Raw genomic sequence first — 18459 nt, 5'->3', positions numbered from 1 at the left:
GGTCACATGACCACTCTGTAGCTCTGACGCCTTCTAAGTAGTCGGTGCCATAATTCTAGGTAGTCAGGGAGGCGGAGCTCTCTTATGATTGGCAGGACTATCAATTGCAGAGTAGGGGGTCACATGACCACTCTGTAGCTCTGACGCCTTCTAAGTAGGCGGTTCCATAATTCTAGGTAGTCAGGGAGGCGGAGCTCTCTTCTGATTGACAGGACTATCAAGCAATCACAGAGCAAAGGGTAGTCACATGACCCCTCTGCAGCGCTGTGGCCTACTAGGCAGAGAGTAGCATATTACCAAGCAGTCAGGGAGGCGGGGTTATCTTCTGATTGACATAAGCGGGTTATAATGCATAGGAAGCCATAGGACCTTCAATGCCACATCCTGATCCCTCTCTCCCCTCGTCCGGATAAGAACTAATGATTCCTTTCCACCCATTAATCACATTATGACATTCTTGCAGATGACTTAACAAGGAACGGCCCCCGCCATCCGACCCCCCCCCCCAAAGAATAAGAAATAGTAGATTCTCCTCTACGACGCGTTCGCTGAGTCTTCGTGAGACCTCAGTATCTATCGTCTCCATGGTGACCTTCTCTCCCATAAATACTTTACTGGTAATGGCGCTGTCACCGGGAATTCACGATAGGATGGCCATGAGTTTAATGGTGGACATGTTACCATGGAGACGATTGTCATGGTTATTTCTAGAGAGAAGACAATGCTATCACTAGAGGACAATGACAATGGCTGCTCTATAATGGATTGTGAAGCATCGACTGCTCCTTTTCCCAACCAGTGTGCCTCCAGCTGTTGCAAAACTACAACTCCCAGCATGCCCGGACAGCCGAAGGCTGTCCGGGCATGCTGGGAGTTGTAGTTTTGCAACAGCTGGAGGCACTTTGGTTGGGAATCACTGGTGTAAGTATATATTGGATTTCCCCAGTCCACTGGGTCCATACATCAGGTGTGGTGGCCTTTCGTTGTCCGGGCATGCTGGGAGTTGTAGTTTTGCAACAGCTGGAGGCACTCTGGTTGGGAATCACTGGTGTAAGTATATATTGGATTTCCCCAGTCCACTGGGTCCATACATCAGGTGTGGTGGCCTTTCGTTGTCCGGGCATGCTGGGAGTTGTAGTTTTGCAACAGCTGTAGGCACTCTGGTTGGGAATCACTGGTGTAAGTATATATTGGATTTCCCCAGTCCACTGGGTCCATACATCAGGTGTGGTGGCCTTTGGTTGTCCGGGCATGCTGGGAGTTGTAGTTTTGCAACAGCTGTAGGCACTCTGGTTGGGAATCACTGGTGTAAGTATATATTGGATTTCCCCAGTCCACTGGGTCCATACATCAGGTGTGGTGGCCTTTGGTTGTCCAGGCATGCTGGGAGTTGTAGTTCTGCAACAGCTGGAGGCACCCTGGTTGGGAGATACCGGCATAATGGGCAATCCTATATTCTCCATGCACCAGTGGCGAGAAAGAGTGATAGAATTACAGTACAGTATATGAGGTGTATTGTCACGTATGCTCCCGCACCTAAATTTGGCAGCAGTTGTATATGACGTAGTTGCGTCACCTCCGCGTCTCCATTACAGAAAATCGCGGCATCGCATACAGCCGGAGATGAGCTGCGGCAGGAGGTGGAGCATACCTTACGGAACCTCCAGCGTCTCCCCCAACCCAGTCCTCCAACGGCGAAGATCCTGGGGTCCGGGTCAGTCGTGGTGTCCTGGAAGGAACACAGAGCGCACAGCGGCCTAATGGTCACTTACAGGTCAGTAATGTAAAAGACCAAACAAGGCGCCTAGAGCATTAATCTCAGATGATCAGATGGACTGAACAGATAGTAATGTGCTCACCTGGAGCCCAAGGTATATGCGCATATAACCCAAAGTAGTGGGTAGAGATGATCTGCAGATTCACAGAGATATTGCAAAGCCGTGGGGTAGTGGATGAGGGCTAGGGTCCGTCCACGAAGGGTATTTAAAGGAAAAAATAGAAGAAGAAGACCTCCCTCTAGGCGCAGGCTTCTCCGGAAGAATCAGGCAAAAAGATATATTAAAATGGAATATCTTTTATTTTGACAACCAATGACGCGTTTCGGGTATACACCCTTCCTCAGATTGGTATGTAAATCTTATGCCAATCTGAGGAAGGGACTATACCCGAAACGCGTCATTGGTTGTCAAATTAGAAGATATTCCATTTTAATATATCTTTTTACCTGATTCTTCCGGAGAAGCCTGTGCCTAGAGGGGGTCTTCTTTTTAAATTTTTTCCTTTAAATACTGCACATCCCCGGCCCTGTGTACTATATACAGTGGGCAAGTATTCAGGCAATGTAATCCAGCATCGCTCCACCCGTACACCCTCGACACAGATTCGCACCCACCCTGGTGCACACAAATCCAAACACAAGAACGGCAATCCAGCGTGGGTAAGTAGAAAATCCAGATTTTATTAACTCACTGTAAAAACGGTACGAACAACCAGCAGATCAGACGCGTTTCAGGCGCATGCGCCCTTCGTCGCTGACGAAGGGCGCATGCGCCTGAAACGCGTCTGATCTGCTGGTTGTATGTACCGTTTTTCTGTGAGTTAATCAAATCTGGATTTTCTACTTACCGACGCTGGATTGCCGTTCTTGTGTTTGGTCCTATATACACTGCCATAATGTACACGTCTTCACCCATCTGTCCACAGGTTGTATGATGGGGACCACCTCCTGTACCATGGACCATCCTTCTCGTACGTCCTACCTTACTGCAAGCCCGGCCATCACCATCTCAAAGTAGTGATGGAGACGGAAGGCGACCGGAGCCCGGCCAGTGCGATCACCATGGTGACTGTGGAGGAGCCGGCGCCCAGCTGCCCCACCGAGCTCCAAGTCGTGGGACGTACGGCCACAAAAGTGAGGCTATCCTGGAGCCCCCCGGCAGACTGCAGTACGAGCGTTAAATACGCGGTGTATAGGGAGGACGCCCTTGTGGACACCACTTCTGACCTGACCTGCATTGTGGGCGGCCTGTCCCCTTCCACCAGTTATACCTTCAGCGTCTGTTCCTGTAACTCAAGGGGTCACAGCCCGCGGGTCTCTGTGGTGGCCCGGACCATGGATGGAGGAGACCACGCACCGGACAGACTCACCGTCTGCGTCATCGGCCGCAGCGAATTGTTCATCACGTGGGAGGTGCCCAAGGATCCCATCGGCAGGTTCTTCAATTACGAACTGAGCATGAATGGGAAGTCTGTGTATCTGGGGACTGAGCGATCCTACACGGCCCGGCGCCTGACGCCCAGCACGGAGTACGTCTGCACCGTCTGCGCCATCACCAGCAAAGGGCGATTCGAGAGCCGTCCTGTCACCAAGCGCACAGCCAGGGATGAATACAGCAACCTGAATAAGTATGTATCTGTGCGCTCATGGTAAGATAGAAAGAAGGGGTCCTCACCCTGTAGCGCTACAGAAGTTGCCAAACTACAACTCCCATCATGACCCTTCAGCCTTTGGTGGTATATAGAGCAGTGTTTACCAGCCAAGGTGCTGTCAGCTGTTGCCAAACTACAACTCCCATCATGACCCTTCAGCCTTTGGTGGTATATAGAGCAGTGTTTCCCAGCCAAGGTGCTGTCATTTGTTGCCAAACTACAACTCCCATCATGACCCTTCTGCCTTTGGTAGTATATAGAGCAGTGTTTCCCAACCAAGGTCCTGTCAGTTCTTGCCAAACTACAACTCCCAGCATGCCCGGACAGCCTTCGGCTGTCCGGGCATGCTGGGAGTTGTAGTTTGGCAACAGCTGGAGGCACACTGTTTGGAAAACACTGCCTTTAGGGTTCATTTATGTATTAAACCACTAGCGAAGGGCAATTCGATGGCGCTCCAGAAGTTGCAAAACTACAACCCCCATCGTGACCCTTCAGCCTTTGGTGGTATATAGAGCAGTGTTTCCCAGCCAAGGTGCTGTCATTTGTTGCCAAACTACAACTCCCATCATGACCCTTCTGCCTTTGGTGGTATATAGAGCAGTGTTTCCCAACCAAGGTCCTGTCAGTTCTTGCCAAACTACAACTCCCAGCATGCCCGGACAGCCTTCGGCTGTCCGGGCATGCTGGGAGTTGTAGTTTGGCAACAGCTGGAGGCACACTGTTTGGAAAACACTGCCTTTAGGGTTCATTTATGTATTAAACCACTAGCGAAGGGCAATTCGATGGCGCTCCAGAAGTTGCAAAACTACAACCCCCATCGTGACCCTTCAGCCTTTGGTGGTATATAGAGCAGTGTTTCCCAACCTAGGTGCTGTCAGCTGTTGCCAAACTACAACTCTCAGCATGCCCGGACAGCCGAAAGCTGTCCAGGCATGCTGGGAGTTGTAGTTTGGCAACAGCTGGAGGCACACTGTTTGGAAAACACTGCCTTTAGGTATTAAACCACCAGCAAAGGGCGATTCGAGGGCGCTCCAGAAGTTGCAACACTACAACTCCCATCATGACCCTACAGCCTTTTGTGGTATATAGAGCAGTGTTCCCATCCTGTGGCTCTTCAAGCCGTTGCAAAACTACAACTTCCATCATGTTGAAGGCTGTCAGGGCATGATGAGAGTCGTAGTTTTGGAACACTAGTTGGGGAACTCTGCCGGAAACCCACCACGATCAGCCTTCGGCTGTGAGGACATGATGAGAGTTGTAGTTTTGCAACGCAGGTTTATAAACACTGCTGGAAACCCACCACACTTAGCCTTTGGCTGTCAAGACATGATGAGAGTTGTAGTTTTGCAACACAGAGTGGGAAACACTGTTTGAAACCCATCCCGATCAGACTTCAGTTGTCAGGCCATGATAAGAGTTGTAGTTGTGCAACACAGTTTGAGGGAACACTGCTGGAAACCCACCCCAATCGGCCTTAAAGGGGTGCTCCGGTGGAAAACTGGTGCCAGAAAGTTAAACAGATTTGTAAATTACTTCTATTAAAAAATCTTAACACTTCCAGTACTTATTAGCAGCTGTATGCTACAGAGGAAATACTTTTCTTTTTGAATTTCTTTTTTGTCTTGTCCACAGTGCTCTCTGCTGACACCTCTGTCCGTGAGAGGAACTTTCCAGAGCAGCATAGGTTTTCAATGGGGATTTTCTCCTGCTATGGACAGTTCCTGATACGGGCGTCAGGTGTCAGCAGAGAGCACTGTGGACAAGACAAAAAAAGAAATTCAAAAAGAAAAGAACTTCCTCTGTAGCATACAGCTGCTAAAAAGTACTGGAAGGGTAAATATTTTTTAATAGAAGTCATTTACAAATCTGTTTAACTTTCTGGCACCAGTTGATTAAAAAAAAAAAAAAAAAATTATGTTTTCCACCGAAGTACCCCTTTAAGCTGTTAGGACATGATGAGAGTTGTAGTTTTGCAACACAGGTTGGGAAAACATTGGAAACCTACAGCAATCAGCCTTCAGTTGTCATGCCAGGATCCCATGACTCCCATCATACCCAGCAGCCAGTGTTTCCCAACCAAGGTGCTGCTAATTGTAGCCAAACTACAACTCCCAGCATGCCCGGACAGCCGTTGGCTGTCCGGGCATGCTGGGAGTTGTAGTTTGGTAACAGCTGGAGGCATACTGTTTGGAAAACACTGTCCTAAGGGTAGAGGGCATGATGAGAGTTGTAGTTTTTCAACACAGGTTGGGGAACACAGCTGGTACAGCGCCATTCTGCAATGCCTCAGAATAAAGACAGATTTTCAGTCTCTATTTGCAGTAAGAATGTTTCCATTCACTGATGGCAAGCAGAGATTTGGAAAATAGCGAGGAATTAAAAGACAACGTATTACAAAGTTGCAAAATTTTCTATGAAAGGGGTACTCCACTGGGCAGCGTTCGGGACATTTAGTTCCAAACGCTGTGTGCGCGCTGCGGGGGTCTGCCACGCCCCTCGTGATGTAACACCACGCCCCCTCATTGCAAGTGTATGGGAGGGGGCATGGCAACTCCCTCCCACAGACTTGCATTGAGGGGGCGTGGCGTGATGTCACAAGGGGGCGTGGACAACCCCCTGCAGCGTGCACACAGTGTTCGGAACTAAATGTCCCGAACGCTGCCCAGTGGAGTACCCCTTTAAAAAACGATTGGACTTAACTCCTAGAACAATGGGAATTTCCGAGGCTCCGATGATTTATTTGCGGATTCTTATTGGCGTTAATCACGGATCTGTAATCTGATTGGACATAATCCTCTCACATTCACTGTAAGAATAAGTCGCCATAAAGTGAGGATTATACAGCGATCTGGAACAGACTGTGAAAACGAACCCCAGAGCTTTATACAGAGGGATTATTAAAGGAGACGCTATAGCACTCCATGGCAGGCGCGGTGTACAAAATACCTCCGTAGTGTGGTTCCATCCTAAAGGCGTATTCACACCCAGCAGATCTTGTTGCAGGAATTTCTGCATCTGACAGTCGGTACCATTCATTTTACTAGGATTATCCAGTATTGGCAAACAGCGCCACCCCTGTCCTCAGGTCCTGTGCGGTATTGCAGCACCATTCTATTGAAGTAAATGAAGCTGAGTTGTAATACCACATACAACCTGAGGACAGGGGTGGCGCTGTTTTTGTAAAACAGCAATCTTTTTCTAATACTGTATAATCCCTTTTTAATAGGGTATTTTCAGCAGTGATATAGATTTCTATTCAGATAAATAGAACAGTCACAAATATTTCTGCAACAAATCTGTAAAGTGTGAATTTACCCTAAGGTAGTATTTTCCCAAACAGTGTGCCTCCAACTGTTATAAAAACTACAATTCCCAGCCACGGTTGATGGAAGCCAAGCCCTGTTTATAAATCCTGCACTTTTTTTATGCACCGCGCAGGAACAAGATTTGGAAACAGGGCTCAGCTTCCAGCTGACTGTCAATCAAGCAGGGACAAGGATGGAAAAGGAAGCAGTGGTGTAAGGCAGTGTTTTCCTACCAAGGTGTCTCCAGCTGTTGCAAAACTATAACTCCCAGCATGCCCGGACAGCCGAAGGCAGTTGCAGGTTTGCAACAGCTGGAGGCACACTGTTTGGAAAACACTGCCCTTAGGGTACATTCAAGTATTTAAAGGTGTATTTCCTGTCCACAGGATAGGTTATACGTGCTTGATCGCCAGGGGTCCGATCTTTGAGACCCCCCCTGTGATCTGAGGAATGTGGACCCAATTCTTCCCCCAAAAAGGAGTGATGGATCAGCATTAAAGGGGTACTCTGCTCTGTACACGGCTATCTCCGGCATTCCCATAGACAATTAATGGAGCCGGTTGGATTCAGCAGGAAGAGTACGATACCTTTTATTAAGATGGCCCCTCCCTCCCGGGGATGGAATACCCCTTTAAAAAGCCTAGGATTGATAGGACACCATAATACATTTAAAGGGGTACTCCGGGGGAAATATATATATATTTTTTTAATCAACTGGGGCCAGAAAGTTAAACAGATTTGTAAATTATTTCTATTAAAAAATCTCAATCCTTCCAGTACTTGTTAGCTGCTGAATACTACAGAGGAAATTATTTTCTTTTTGGAACACAGAGCTCTCTGCTGACATCACGAGCACAGTGCTCTCTGCTGACATATCTGTTAATTTTAGGAACTGTCCAGAGCAGCATAGGTTTGCTATGGGAATTTTCTCCTACTCTGGACAGTTCCTAAAATGGACAGAGATGTCAGCAGAGAGCACTGTGCTTGTGATGTCAGCAGAGAGCTCTGTGTTCCAAAAACAAAAGAATTTCCTCTGTAGTATTCAGCAGCTAACAAGTACTGGAAGGATTGAGATTTTTTAATAGAAATAATTTACAAATCTGTTTAACTTTCTGGCACCAGTTGATTTAAAAAACATTTTCCACCGGAGTACCCCTTTAAAGTGCATAAGAATAATAGATCCGTGAACAGCACCTTGCTGATGTTTCCCATGTAACGTTGAAATATTTTTCTCCATTGCAAAGGGAAAAATAGACTTAACATGTGAACGCGATAAAAAGGTATTGAAGATACGGACCCGGCCATGTATGTAAGGTGCGGAGCGCCACTTTAACCTAATCCTGTATTCTCCCATAGGAACCAGACTGGAGGCGGCCGGCACACGGAAACTTCACCCGCTACAGAGGCGACGGATCAGAGCGAGAAGCCGCACCGGACCGAACCGCCAAGGAGGAGTTCTCTGACCAAGAGCCAGAGCGTGCGGCTGGTCATGAGCAGACAGGCGAGCAAGTGCAAACGAGACAACAAAGTCCACTGCGCCAGAACACGGTACGTGGCGACAATGAGACCACGGAACACTAAAGGACAAATATACAGCGACTTATTCACTGTTTCCCAATCTAGGTGCCTCCAGCTGTTGCAAAACTACAACTCCCAGCATGCCCGGACAGCCGTTGGCTGTCCGGGCATGCTAGGAGTTGTAGTTTTGCAACAGCTGTAGGCACACTGGTTAGGAAACACTGATTCAGTATAAACAGCTGTAACAAATCCTCTACTGTGGTAAGAAAACAGCCTATAGCGGCTGTCCGGGCATGCTGGGAGTTGTGGTTTTGCTACAGCTGGAGGCATCCTGGTTGGGAAGCACTGATACAGTATAAATAACTGTAACAAATCCTAAACTGTGGAAAGAAAACAGCCTCCAGGGGCTGTCCGGGCATGCTGGGAGTTGTAGTTTTGCAACAGCTGGAGGCACCCTGGTTAGGAAATACTGATACATTATAAACAACTGTAACAAATCCTCTACTGTGGCAAGAAAACAGCCTCCAGGGGCTGTCCGGATATGATGGGAGTTGTAGTTTTGCAACAGCTGGAGGCACCCTGGTTAGGAAACACTGATACAGTATAAACAATTGTAACAAATCCTCTACTGTGGCAAGAAAACAGCCTATAGCGGCTGTCCGGGCATGCTGGGAGTTGTAGTTTTGCTACAGCTGGAGGCACCCTGGTTGGGAAACACTGATACAGTATAAACAATTGTAACAATTCCTCTACTGTGGCAAGAAAACAGCCTATAGCGGCTGTCCGGGCATGCTGGGAGTTGTAGTTTTGCTACAGCTGGAGGCACCCTGGTTGGGAAACACTGATACAGTATAAACAATTGTAACAAATCCTCTACTGTGGCAAGAAAACAGCCTCCAGGGGCTGTCCGGATATGCTGGGAGTTGTAGTTTTGCAACAGCTGGAGGCTCCCTGGTTGGGAAACCCTGGTCTAATCTATCCCTATCCATTCTAGGAGAGAATCCGTCATATCCTGGATGGCAGAATCCAACAACAGCCCTGGGACCAGTCAATCGTCTCCAACCAAGGTAAAGGGGCGGAACCTGCTAGAACAGAGAGCTGCAGCCTGATGCTGGGAGTTGTAGTCTTACAACAGCTGGAGAGCCACAGGGCTGTCAGGGCATACTAGGACTTGTAGTTGTGCAGCAGCAGTTGGAGAGGCAAAGACCACAGGGCTGACAAGGCATGCTGGGAGTTGTAGTTTTGCAACAGCTGGAGAGTCATAGGGCTATCTCTGCATGCTGGGAGTTGTAGTTTTGCACAGAGCGCTCACCCATTCTTTTTTTGCCTCCAGCAGTCGTCCTCACCCAGCGATGTGACATCTGGACATATGAGCAAAACCCTTTCCCAAAAAGAGAGCAAAAAATGCCCGGAACAGACAGAGAACAGCGGCGAGAAGAAGCCGGAGCTGAGGAATCCTGCGGAGCTCTCCCCAAAGGTAAAAGAATCCTTCCGAACCTCTATAGGGGTCCTCTACCTGCACAGAACAAAGACTCCGAACCATCATCTTACTCCTCATATAGATCATAGAAAGCACATTAGGTTTATTCACTTTGTGTAGCTATAACCTGCCGTACACATCCAGAGCTGCATTCAAAATTCTGCTGCTGTCGCCGTACATTCTGTGTTCCATTGATTCATGATTTGAAAGCAGCAGGTTATGTGCAGATTTATAGCTGCAGACTTGGGTGCGGATCGTAAATTTTAAAGGGGTCCTCCGTCCCTAGACATCTTATCCCCTATCCAAAGAAAGGGGGATAAGATGTCTGATCATGGGGGTCCCCCCCCCCCCCCTGCGATCTCCCTGCAGCATCCGGTGTTCGTTTAGAATGTCGGCTACGGTGCCGGAGGCTCGTGATGTCACGGTGGGGTGCGGCCGTGACGTCACAAGCCTCCGGCGCCGCATCGCTAGTCATTCGGCACAAAGCAAAGCTAGCTCCGTGCACCAGGTGACTGGGGTGCCACAGCAGAGATCGCCGGGGTTCCCAACAGCGGGTTAGGGGATAAGATGTCTAGGGGGCGGAGTACCCATTTAAGAGAAGAAATTTTAAAAAAGTATGTATTTGAAATCCACAATTCCGCTCAGTTTCTACGCCACCTTTTTTAGGCATTTTTTGAGATGCAGATTTTGTGGCTTTAAAAAAAAGAAATAAAAAATTGTAAGTTTTAGTCTTTACGTTTTTTTTTATCTCTTTGGCATTTTTTTCCCCCTTCTGCATTCTTCTCATTACAAGTCATGTGATTCATTCATCATGTGACTCCAGGATTTCTACTGAAGAATTTAGGGAGGAGGGGGGGGGGGAAAGCGCAAATGTTAAACCAACATTGCATTTTTCTTGATGTTATTTTCCTCCCATAAAAGCCAATAGGCAAAAAAAAAAAAAAAGCCAAGATTCCCCCGGAAATAAAAAACAAAACACTGTAGTGTCAGCATGCTGCAACTTTTGAAAACGGTCACTGAGCCTAAAAAAACAGTCAACGAAGGGTTAAAATAAATAAATAAGGCAAAAGCGAAAATGCCAAAACGCCCAGTGGGTCTGGTGTTTCATTTTTCCATATTGACTCCTAAATAAAATCTGGGCGTCGCAAAATTTTTTTTTAAAAATTCTATAAAAACTAAAAAGCACGTAATGCAGCAAATTATTTTTTAATTATAAATTTTTTCTTCTGGTTTTTGCAAAAAAAAAAATATAAAAAAAACAGTGCCACCCCTGACCTCAGGTTTTAAGCAGTATTGCCACTCAGCTTCATCCTTCATCCAACCAGTTGCAATACCACACCCAAACTGAGGATGAGGGTGGCGCTATTTATTTATTTTTATATATATATAATATATATTTTTTTTTTTTTTTCAGCCTTCAAAGCAGACTCCATTGAAGACCCCCGACAGCCCCTCCTCGTTGCCGTCCTGTGTATCACCCGACACCAAGAAGCCACACGGCGCGCTGGGTTTCAGGCTGATGCCAATCGCCTCTCTCTGCAGCCTGGAGCCGGAATATTTGCTGCACAGCAGAGCCAAGACAGAGACCGAACTGATCCGGCCGACAGGGCAGGACGGGCCCCTGCAACCAATGTAGGTCTGAACTATGACCTATGGACAGGATTATACTAGTGGGGGAGCTCTAAGACAGTATTTCCTAACCAGTCTACCTTGAGCTATTGCAAAACTACAACTCCCAGCATGCCCGGACAGCCAACGGCTGTCCGGGCATGCTGGGGGTTGTAGTTTTGCAACAGCTGGAGGCACCCCAGTTGCAAAACACTGCATTAGGAACTCACAGCCTCTTAGAAAAATTATAGAAAGTTAGTTGGAGAAGCACATAGCTGTCAAGGCATGCTGGGAGTTGTAGTTTCTCAGCAGCTGGAGAGCCACTGAGTTGTTAGGGTATGCTGAAAGTTATATTTTGGCAATGGCTAAAGGGCCAACGGCTGTCCGGGCATGCTGGGAGTTGTAGTTTTGCAACCCCTGAAGGTCTACATTTTGAAGACCTAGGATATAGAGAATTCTATATAGGCTGTCAGTGTACTGTAGGTTAAAGGGGTATTCCGGGTTTATACATCTTATCCCCCATCCAAAGGATAGGGGATAAGATGTATGATCGCAGGGGTCCCGCTGCTGGGGACCCCCGCAATCTCTGTGCAGCCCCCGGCATTGTGTGTCGGGTGCTGCTTCTGAGACGGGGACGTGACGCCATGGTCACGCCTCCTAGTGATGTCACGCCACACCCCCTCCATTCATGTCTATGGGACCGTGATGTCACGTCCCTGTCTCAGAAGCAGCGCCCAGCCCCTTAGATAAGACAGCTGTAGACTGCTTACCCCTCCCATAAGAACATGCTGGTATTTGTAGTTCTCCAGATATTGATTCAGTACATAGATTTCTTCCTTCTCCGCAGTCTTCTCCAGGAGTGTTCCGGGGGTTCGGATAAAGACAGATGTCCGGCTCACAAGAAGGCCTTACAGCCGGTGCGAGGTGAGGTGTCCGTGTACAACTGCGCAATTGTTTTGTGACCAATTCAGCAAAGTCGTAAGCAATAACCGTATGAATTCGTTCTTGGCAGATCCCATCGTGCGGTACAGACACCGGAGCCTGAAGATCAACGCCTGGGACTTCACAGACGCCGTAACAAGCGGAGAGAAGATATTGGGAAAATTCTCAGCCTCATGTCCGCTGACTCCGACTGAAGACGTCTTGTCACACGTATCGACCGCGACCAAGAGCTTCGCACGCAGAGATGGCCTCCTATCCTGGGGTGCTGGTGAGAACGTCATGTCTGTTCTGTATTTCTGAAGAAGGAACTTTAAAGGAGATCTCTGGCGAAAATTAAAGTACCTGTCACCAAATAAACTTTTCCCTAACTACTCCGAATACCCTTAAAAAAAAAGGAGAAAGTGGGAGTTTCCCAGCAGGCATGACATCACTGAAGCCTGCTGGGGGACCACTTCTGCCCTCACATCTTTGCAGCGCTATGATGAATAGAAGACCTCAAGCTCTGTGTAGTTTTCAGTGAGGCTCTGTGCATCTTTCAGTGAGGCTCTGTGCATCTTTCAGTGAGACTCTTTGCAGCTTTCAGTGAGGCTATGTGCAGTTTTCATTGAGGCTCTGTGCAGCTTTCAGTGAGGCTTTGTGCAGTTTTCAGTGAGTCTCTGTGCAGCTTTTAGTGAGGCTCTGTGCATGTTTTAGTGAGGCTCTTTGCTTGTTTCAGTGAGACTCTATGCATGTTTCAGTGAGACTCTATGCATGTTTCAGTGAGGCTCTTTGCAGCTTTCAGTGAGGCTCTATGCATGTTTCAGTGAGGCTCTTTGCAGCTTTCAGTGAGGCTCTGTGCAGCTTTCAGTGAGGCTCTATGAATGTTTGAGTGAGGCTCTGTACATGTTTCAGTGAGGCTCTGTGCATCTGTCAATCAAGCTCAGTGCAGAGAAGCACTTCCTGAGTTTGGTCTCCTGCCAGGCCGGGAGGAGACCGAACTCACTGTATTAATTGCAGCAGGGAACAGAAAAGAGCCATGTAGTGGCCGTTTTTTCTTTTACATTTTAAACATATTTATGTTAATTTGAAAAGCAAGTGAATGGGAAAGTGTTTGCTAATTACACAAGGAACACTATATTAAAAGTTTTATTTGGTGACAGGTATACTTTAACTTATCCCCTACCCACAGTATAGGAAATAAGTAGCTGATTCCGGGAGGGTCTCACAGCTGGGGGCCCCCGCGATCACCGGGACAGGACCCGGCACTGCAGACGGCACGTGCTCCATTCATTTCTATGGGAGCACCAAAAAGACCCTAGTACAGCTCTGGGGCATCATCGGTGCTCCCGGTAGACTACACATGGTCCTCACTGAGAGAACAAGGGTCCGTCCTGGAGATGGGGGGGGGGGGGCACGATCAGCTACTTATCCTCTATCCAGTGGATAAGGGATGAGTAGCCCCAGGGTCAGCGCACGCTCTATGTATTGTCTATGGGAGCACTGGAGATATATTGTCGTTGTATTTGTATATCTCCAGAGCTTCTATAGAAAATGCAGAAAGCACTTGCCCACCCACCACTCCATGCAGTGGAAGATTCAGGACCCATTTTGGAGATCGTGGGGGGTTCCAGAGGTTCGATCTGTATATAGGGGAAAAGTTGTAAAAGAGTGGAGTATCTTTAATATCTAGTCTGAGATCTAATCACTGAAAAATACAGGCCAAAGCCTGAGGCTGCACTACTGAGAGATTCTCTGAGTTCTGTCAGGTACAGTGTTGGCATAGAGAACCTGAACCACCACATACATGTTCCCTCCTATACAGAGACCCTGAACCACCACATACATGTTCCCTCCTATACAGAGACCCTGAACCACCACATACATGTTCCCTCCTATACAGAGACCCTGAACCACCACATACATGTTCCCTCCTATACAGAGACCCTGAACCACCACATACATGTTCCCTCCTATACAGAGACCCTGAACCACCACATACATGTTCCCTCCTATACAGAGACCCTGAACCACCACATACATGTTCCCTCCTATACAGATGTATATACAAAGACCCTGAACCACCACATACATGTTCCCTCCTATACAGACGTATATACAGAGACCCTAAACCACCACATACATGTTCCCTCCTATACAGATGTATATACAGAGACCCTGAACCACCACATACATGTTCCCTCCTATACAGATGTATATACAGAGACCCTGAACCACCACATACATGTTCCCTCCTATACAGACGTATATACAGGGACCCTAAACCACCACATACATGTTCCCTCCTATACAGACGTATATACAGAGACCCTAAACCACCACATACATGTTCCCTCCTATACAGACGTATATACAGAGACCCTAAACCACCACATACATGTTCCCTCCTATACAGACGTATATACAGAGACCCTAAACCACCACATACATGTTCCCTCCTATACAGACGTATATACAGAGACCCTAAACCACCACATACATGTTCCCTCCTATACAGATGTATATACAGAGACCCTGAACCACCACATACATGTTCCCTCCTATACATATGTATATACAGAGACCCTAAACCACCACATACATGTTCCCTCCTATACAGACGTATATACAGAGACCCTAAACCACCACATACATGTTCCCTCCTATACAGACGTATATACAGAGACCCTAAACCACCACATACATGTTCCCTCCTATACAGACGTATATACAGGGACCCTAAACCACCACATACATGTTCCATCCTATACAGACGTATATACAGAGACCCTAAACCACCACATACATGTTCCCTCCTATACAGACGTATATACAGAGACCCTGAACCACCACATACATGTTCCCTCCTATACAGACGTATATACAGAGACCCTAAACCACCACATACATGTTCCCTCCTATACAGACGTATATACAGAGACCCTGAACCACCACATACATGTTCCCTCCTATACAGATGTATATACAGAGACCCTAAACCACCACATACATGTTCCCTCCTATACAGAGACCCTAAACCACCACATACATGTTCCCTCCTATACAGACGTATATACAGGGACCCTAAACCACCACATACATGTTCCCTCCTATACAGACGTATATACAGAGACCCTAAACCACCACATACATGTTCCCTCCTATACAGACGTATATACAGAGACCCTAAACCACCACATACATGTTCCCTCCTATACAGACGTATATACAGAGACCCTAAACCACCACATACATGTTCCCTCCTATACAGACGTATATACAGAGACCCTAAACCACCACATACATGTTCCCTCCTATACAGACGTATATACAGAGACCCTGAACCACCACATACATGTTCCCTCCTATACAGAGACCCTAAACCACCACATACATGTTCCCTCCTATACATATGTATATATACAGAGACCCTAAACCACCACATACATGTTCCCTCCTATACAGACGTATATACAGAGACCCTAAACCACCACATACATGTTCCCTCCTATACAGACGTATATACAGAGACCCTAAACCACCACATACATGTTCCCTCCTATACAGACGTATATACAGGGACCCTAAACCACCACATACATGTTCCCTCCTATACAGATGTATATACAGAGACCCTAAACCACCACATACATGTTCCCTCCTATACAGACGTATATACAGAGACCCTAAACCACCACATACATGTTCCCTCCTATACAGATGTATATACAGAGACCATAAACCGCCACATACATGTTCCCTCCTATACAGATGTATATACAGAGACCCTAAACCACCACATACATGTTCCCTCCTATACAGACGTATATACAGAGACCCTGAACCACCACATACATGTTCCCTCCTATACAGACGTATATACAGAGACCCTGAACCACCACATACATGTTCCCTCCGATACAGATGTATATACAGAGACCCTAAACCACCACATACATGTTCCCTCCTATACAGACGTATATACAGAGACCATAAACCACCACATACATGTTCCCTCCGATACAGATGTATATACAGAGACCCTAAACCACCACATACATGTTCCCTCCTATACAGACGTATATACAGAGACCCTAAACCACCACATACATGTTCCCTCCTATACAGATGTATATACAGAGACCCTAAACCACCACATACATGTTCCCTCCTATACAGACGTATATACAGAGACCCTAAACCACCACATACATGTTCCCTCCTATACAGACGTATATACAGAGACCCTAAACCACCACATACATGTTCCCTCCTATACAGATGTATATACAGAGACCCTAAACCACCACATACATGTTCCCTCCTATACAGACGTATATACAGAGACCCTAAACCACCACATACATGTTCCCTCCTATACAGACGTATATACAGAGACCCTAAACCACCACATACATGTTCCCTCCTATACAGATGTATATACAGAGACCCTAAACCACCACATACATGTTCCCTCCTATACAGACGTATATACAGAGACCCTAAACCACCACATACATGTTCCCTCCTATACAGACGTATATACAGAGACCCTAAACCACCACATACATGTTCCCTCCTATACAGACGTATATACAGAGACCCTAAACCACCACATACATGTTCCCTCCTATACAGACGTATATACAGGGACCCTAAACCACCACATACATGTTCCCTCCTATACAGACGTATATACAGAGACCCTAAACCACCACATACATGTTCCCTCCTATACAGACGTATATACAGAGACCCTAAACCACCACATACATGTTCCCTCCTATACAGACGTATATACAGAGACCCTAAACCACCACATACATGTTCCCTCCTATACAGATGTATATACAGAGACCCTAAACCACCACATACATGTTCCCTCCTATACAGATGTATATACAGAGACCCTAAACCACCACATACATGTTCCCTCCTATACAGAGACCCTAAACCACCACATACATGTTCCCTCCTATACAGACGTATATACAGGGACCCTAAACCACCACATACATGTTCCCTCCTATACAGATGTATATACAGAGACCCTAAACCACCACATACATGTTCCCTCCTATACAGACATATATACAGAGACCCTGAACCACCACATACATGTTCCCTATTCAGTGATTTGGATCCACACCAGGTCTACGTGACTACACGACCCGGTAACTGATCCAGTCTCCACATTCTTCTCTACAGGTAACCAAGATGGCCGCCGTCACTCCTGGTCCCATCTCCGTACAGAAGTGTCATCTCTCCAGGGCCTGAAGAGCACAGAAGCAAAGTCAGTAGAATCGCTGAGAGGACGGAGGTGAGAGATGGCGATTCAGGGGGAATTCTCACATTATCCTAAGATTTCTAGGAAGACCCAGTCACCTGCTAAGAGTCCGAACCTTTTTTTTTTTTCTATTTCCTGTCGGCATAGTTGTGTGGGGCTCGTTTCTTGTGGGACAAGTTGTATTTTCCATGTCACCATGGGGTCCGACTGCTGGGACCCACCGCCATAAAGTAGATTTATCATTGTCTTCAAACCTTTGGCTTTTATATGACAGTTTTTTTTTTTTACTTACTTTTGCTTACGTGCGACTTCTTTATCAAATAGTCGACCTTGATAAATAAATCGCACGTAAGGGAAACCCGCTATCCCAGTGTTTCCCAACCAGTGTGCCTCCAGCTGTTGCAAAACTAACTCCCAGCATGTCCGGACACATCACAGTTTACAACCTGCTGCAAGGGAAAGAACTAATTTATTGCAAAACTACAACTCCCAGTATGCCCGGACAGCCGTTGGCTGTCCGGGCATGCTGGGAATTGTAGTTTTGCAACAGCTGGAGGCACCCTGCTTTGAAAAAACTGCTCAATGCATAGGGTAGGAAATAAGTGTCTGATCTTGGGGGGGGGGTCTGGGTGCTGGGACCCCCCACGATCTCCTGCGTGGCCCCTTGGCTCTCCCCATGCAGACCCCCTCTATGCTTCTCTATGGGAGAGCTGTATCTCCAGCTTTCCCATAGATGCAAGGAGCGGCGCTGCTGCGGAGTACCCCGGCTTATAACTCGCCATCGCAGTGGGTCTCAGGGGTAAGACCCCGTGTGATAAAAACTATTGACATGTCTGGGCAACATGTCAAAAGTTTTTTTTTTTTGTTTTTTAAATGACAGTAACCCATTAACCTTTGACATGCCAATAGTACAT

At 47.0% G+C, this 18459-nt stretch overlaps 1 protein-coding gene across 7 annotated transcripts in view; it reads left to right on the top strand.

Annotated features, from left to right (window-relative positions):
• Positions 1-18459, top strand: part of LOC130290486 (uncharacterized) — a 39251-nt gene that overhangs the window by 19618 nt on the left and 1174 nt on the right. For 6 of the 7 annotated variants that reach the window (XM_056538183.1, XM_056538185.1, XM_056538184.1 and 3 more), the window contains 9 exons: positions 1596-1774; positions 2704-3405; positions 8091-8282; positions 9247-9319; positions 9586-9729; positions 11147-11364; positions 12188-12264; positions 12353-12550; positions 17467-17578. In XM_056538183.1, the coding sequence (XP_056394158.1) occupies positions 1596-1774; positions 2704-3405; positions 8091-8282; positions 9247-9319; positions 9586-9729; positions 11147-11364; positions 12188-12264; positions 12353-12550; positions 17467-17578 (1895 nt within the window). The remainder of the gene's footprint in view (positions 1-1595; positions 1775-2703; positions 3406-8090; positions 8283-9246; positions 9320-9585; positions 9730-11146; positions 11365-12187; positions 12265-12352; positions 12551-17466; positions 17579-18459) is intronic. The other variant, XM_056538186.1, reaches the window with a different exon arrangement.

This window comes from Hyla sarda, chromosome 9 (genome assembly GCF_029499605.1).
Source record: "Hyla sarda isolate aHylSar1 chromosome 9, aHylSar1.hap1, whole genome shotgun sequence".
NCBI lineage: Eukaryota > Metazoa > Chordata > Amphibia > Anura > Hylidae > Hyla > Hyla sarda.
This window is presented reverse-complemented; position numbering and strand designations above follow the sequence as displayed.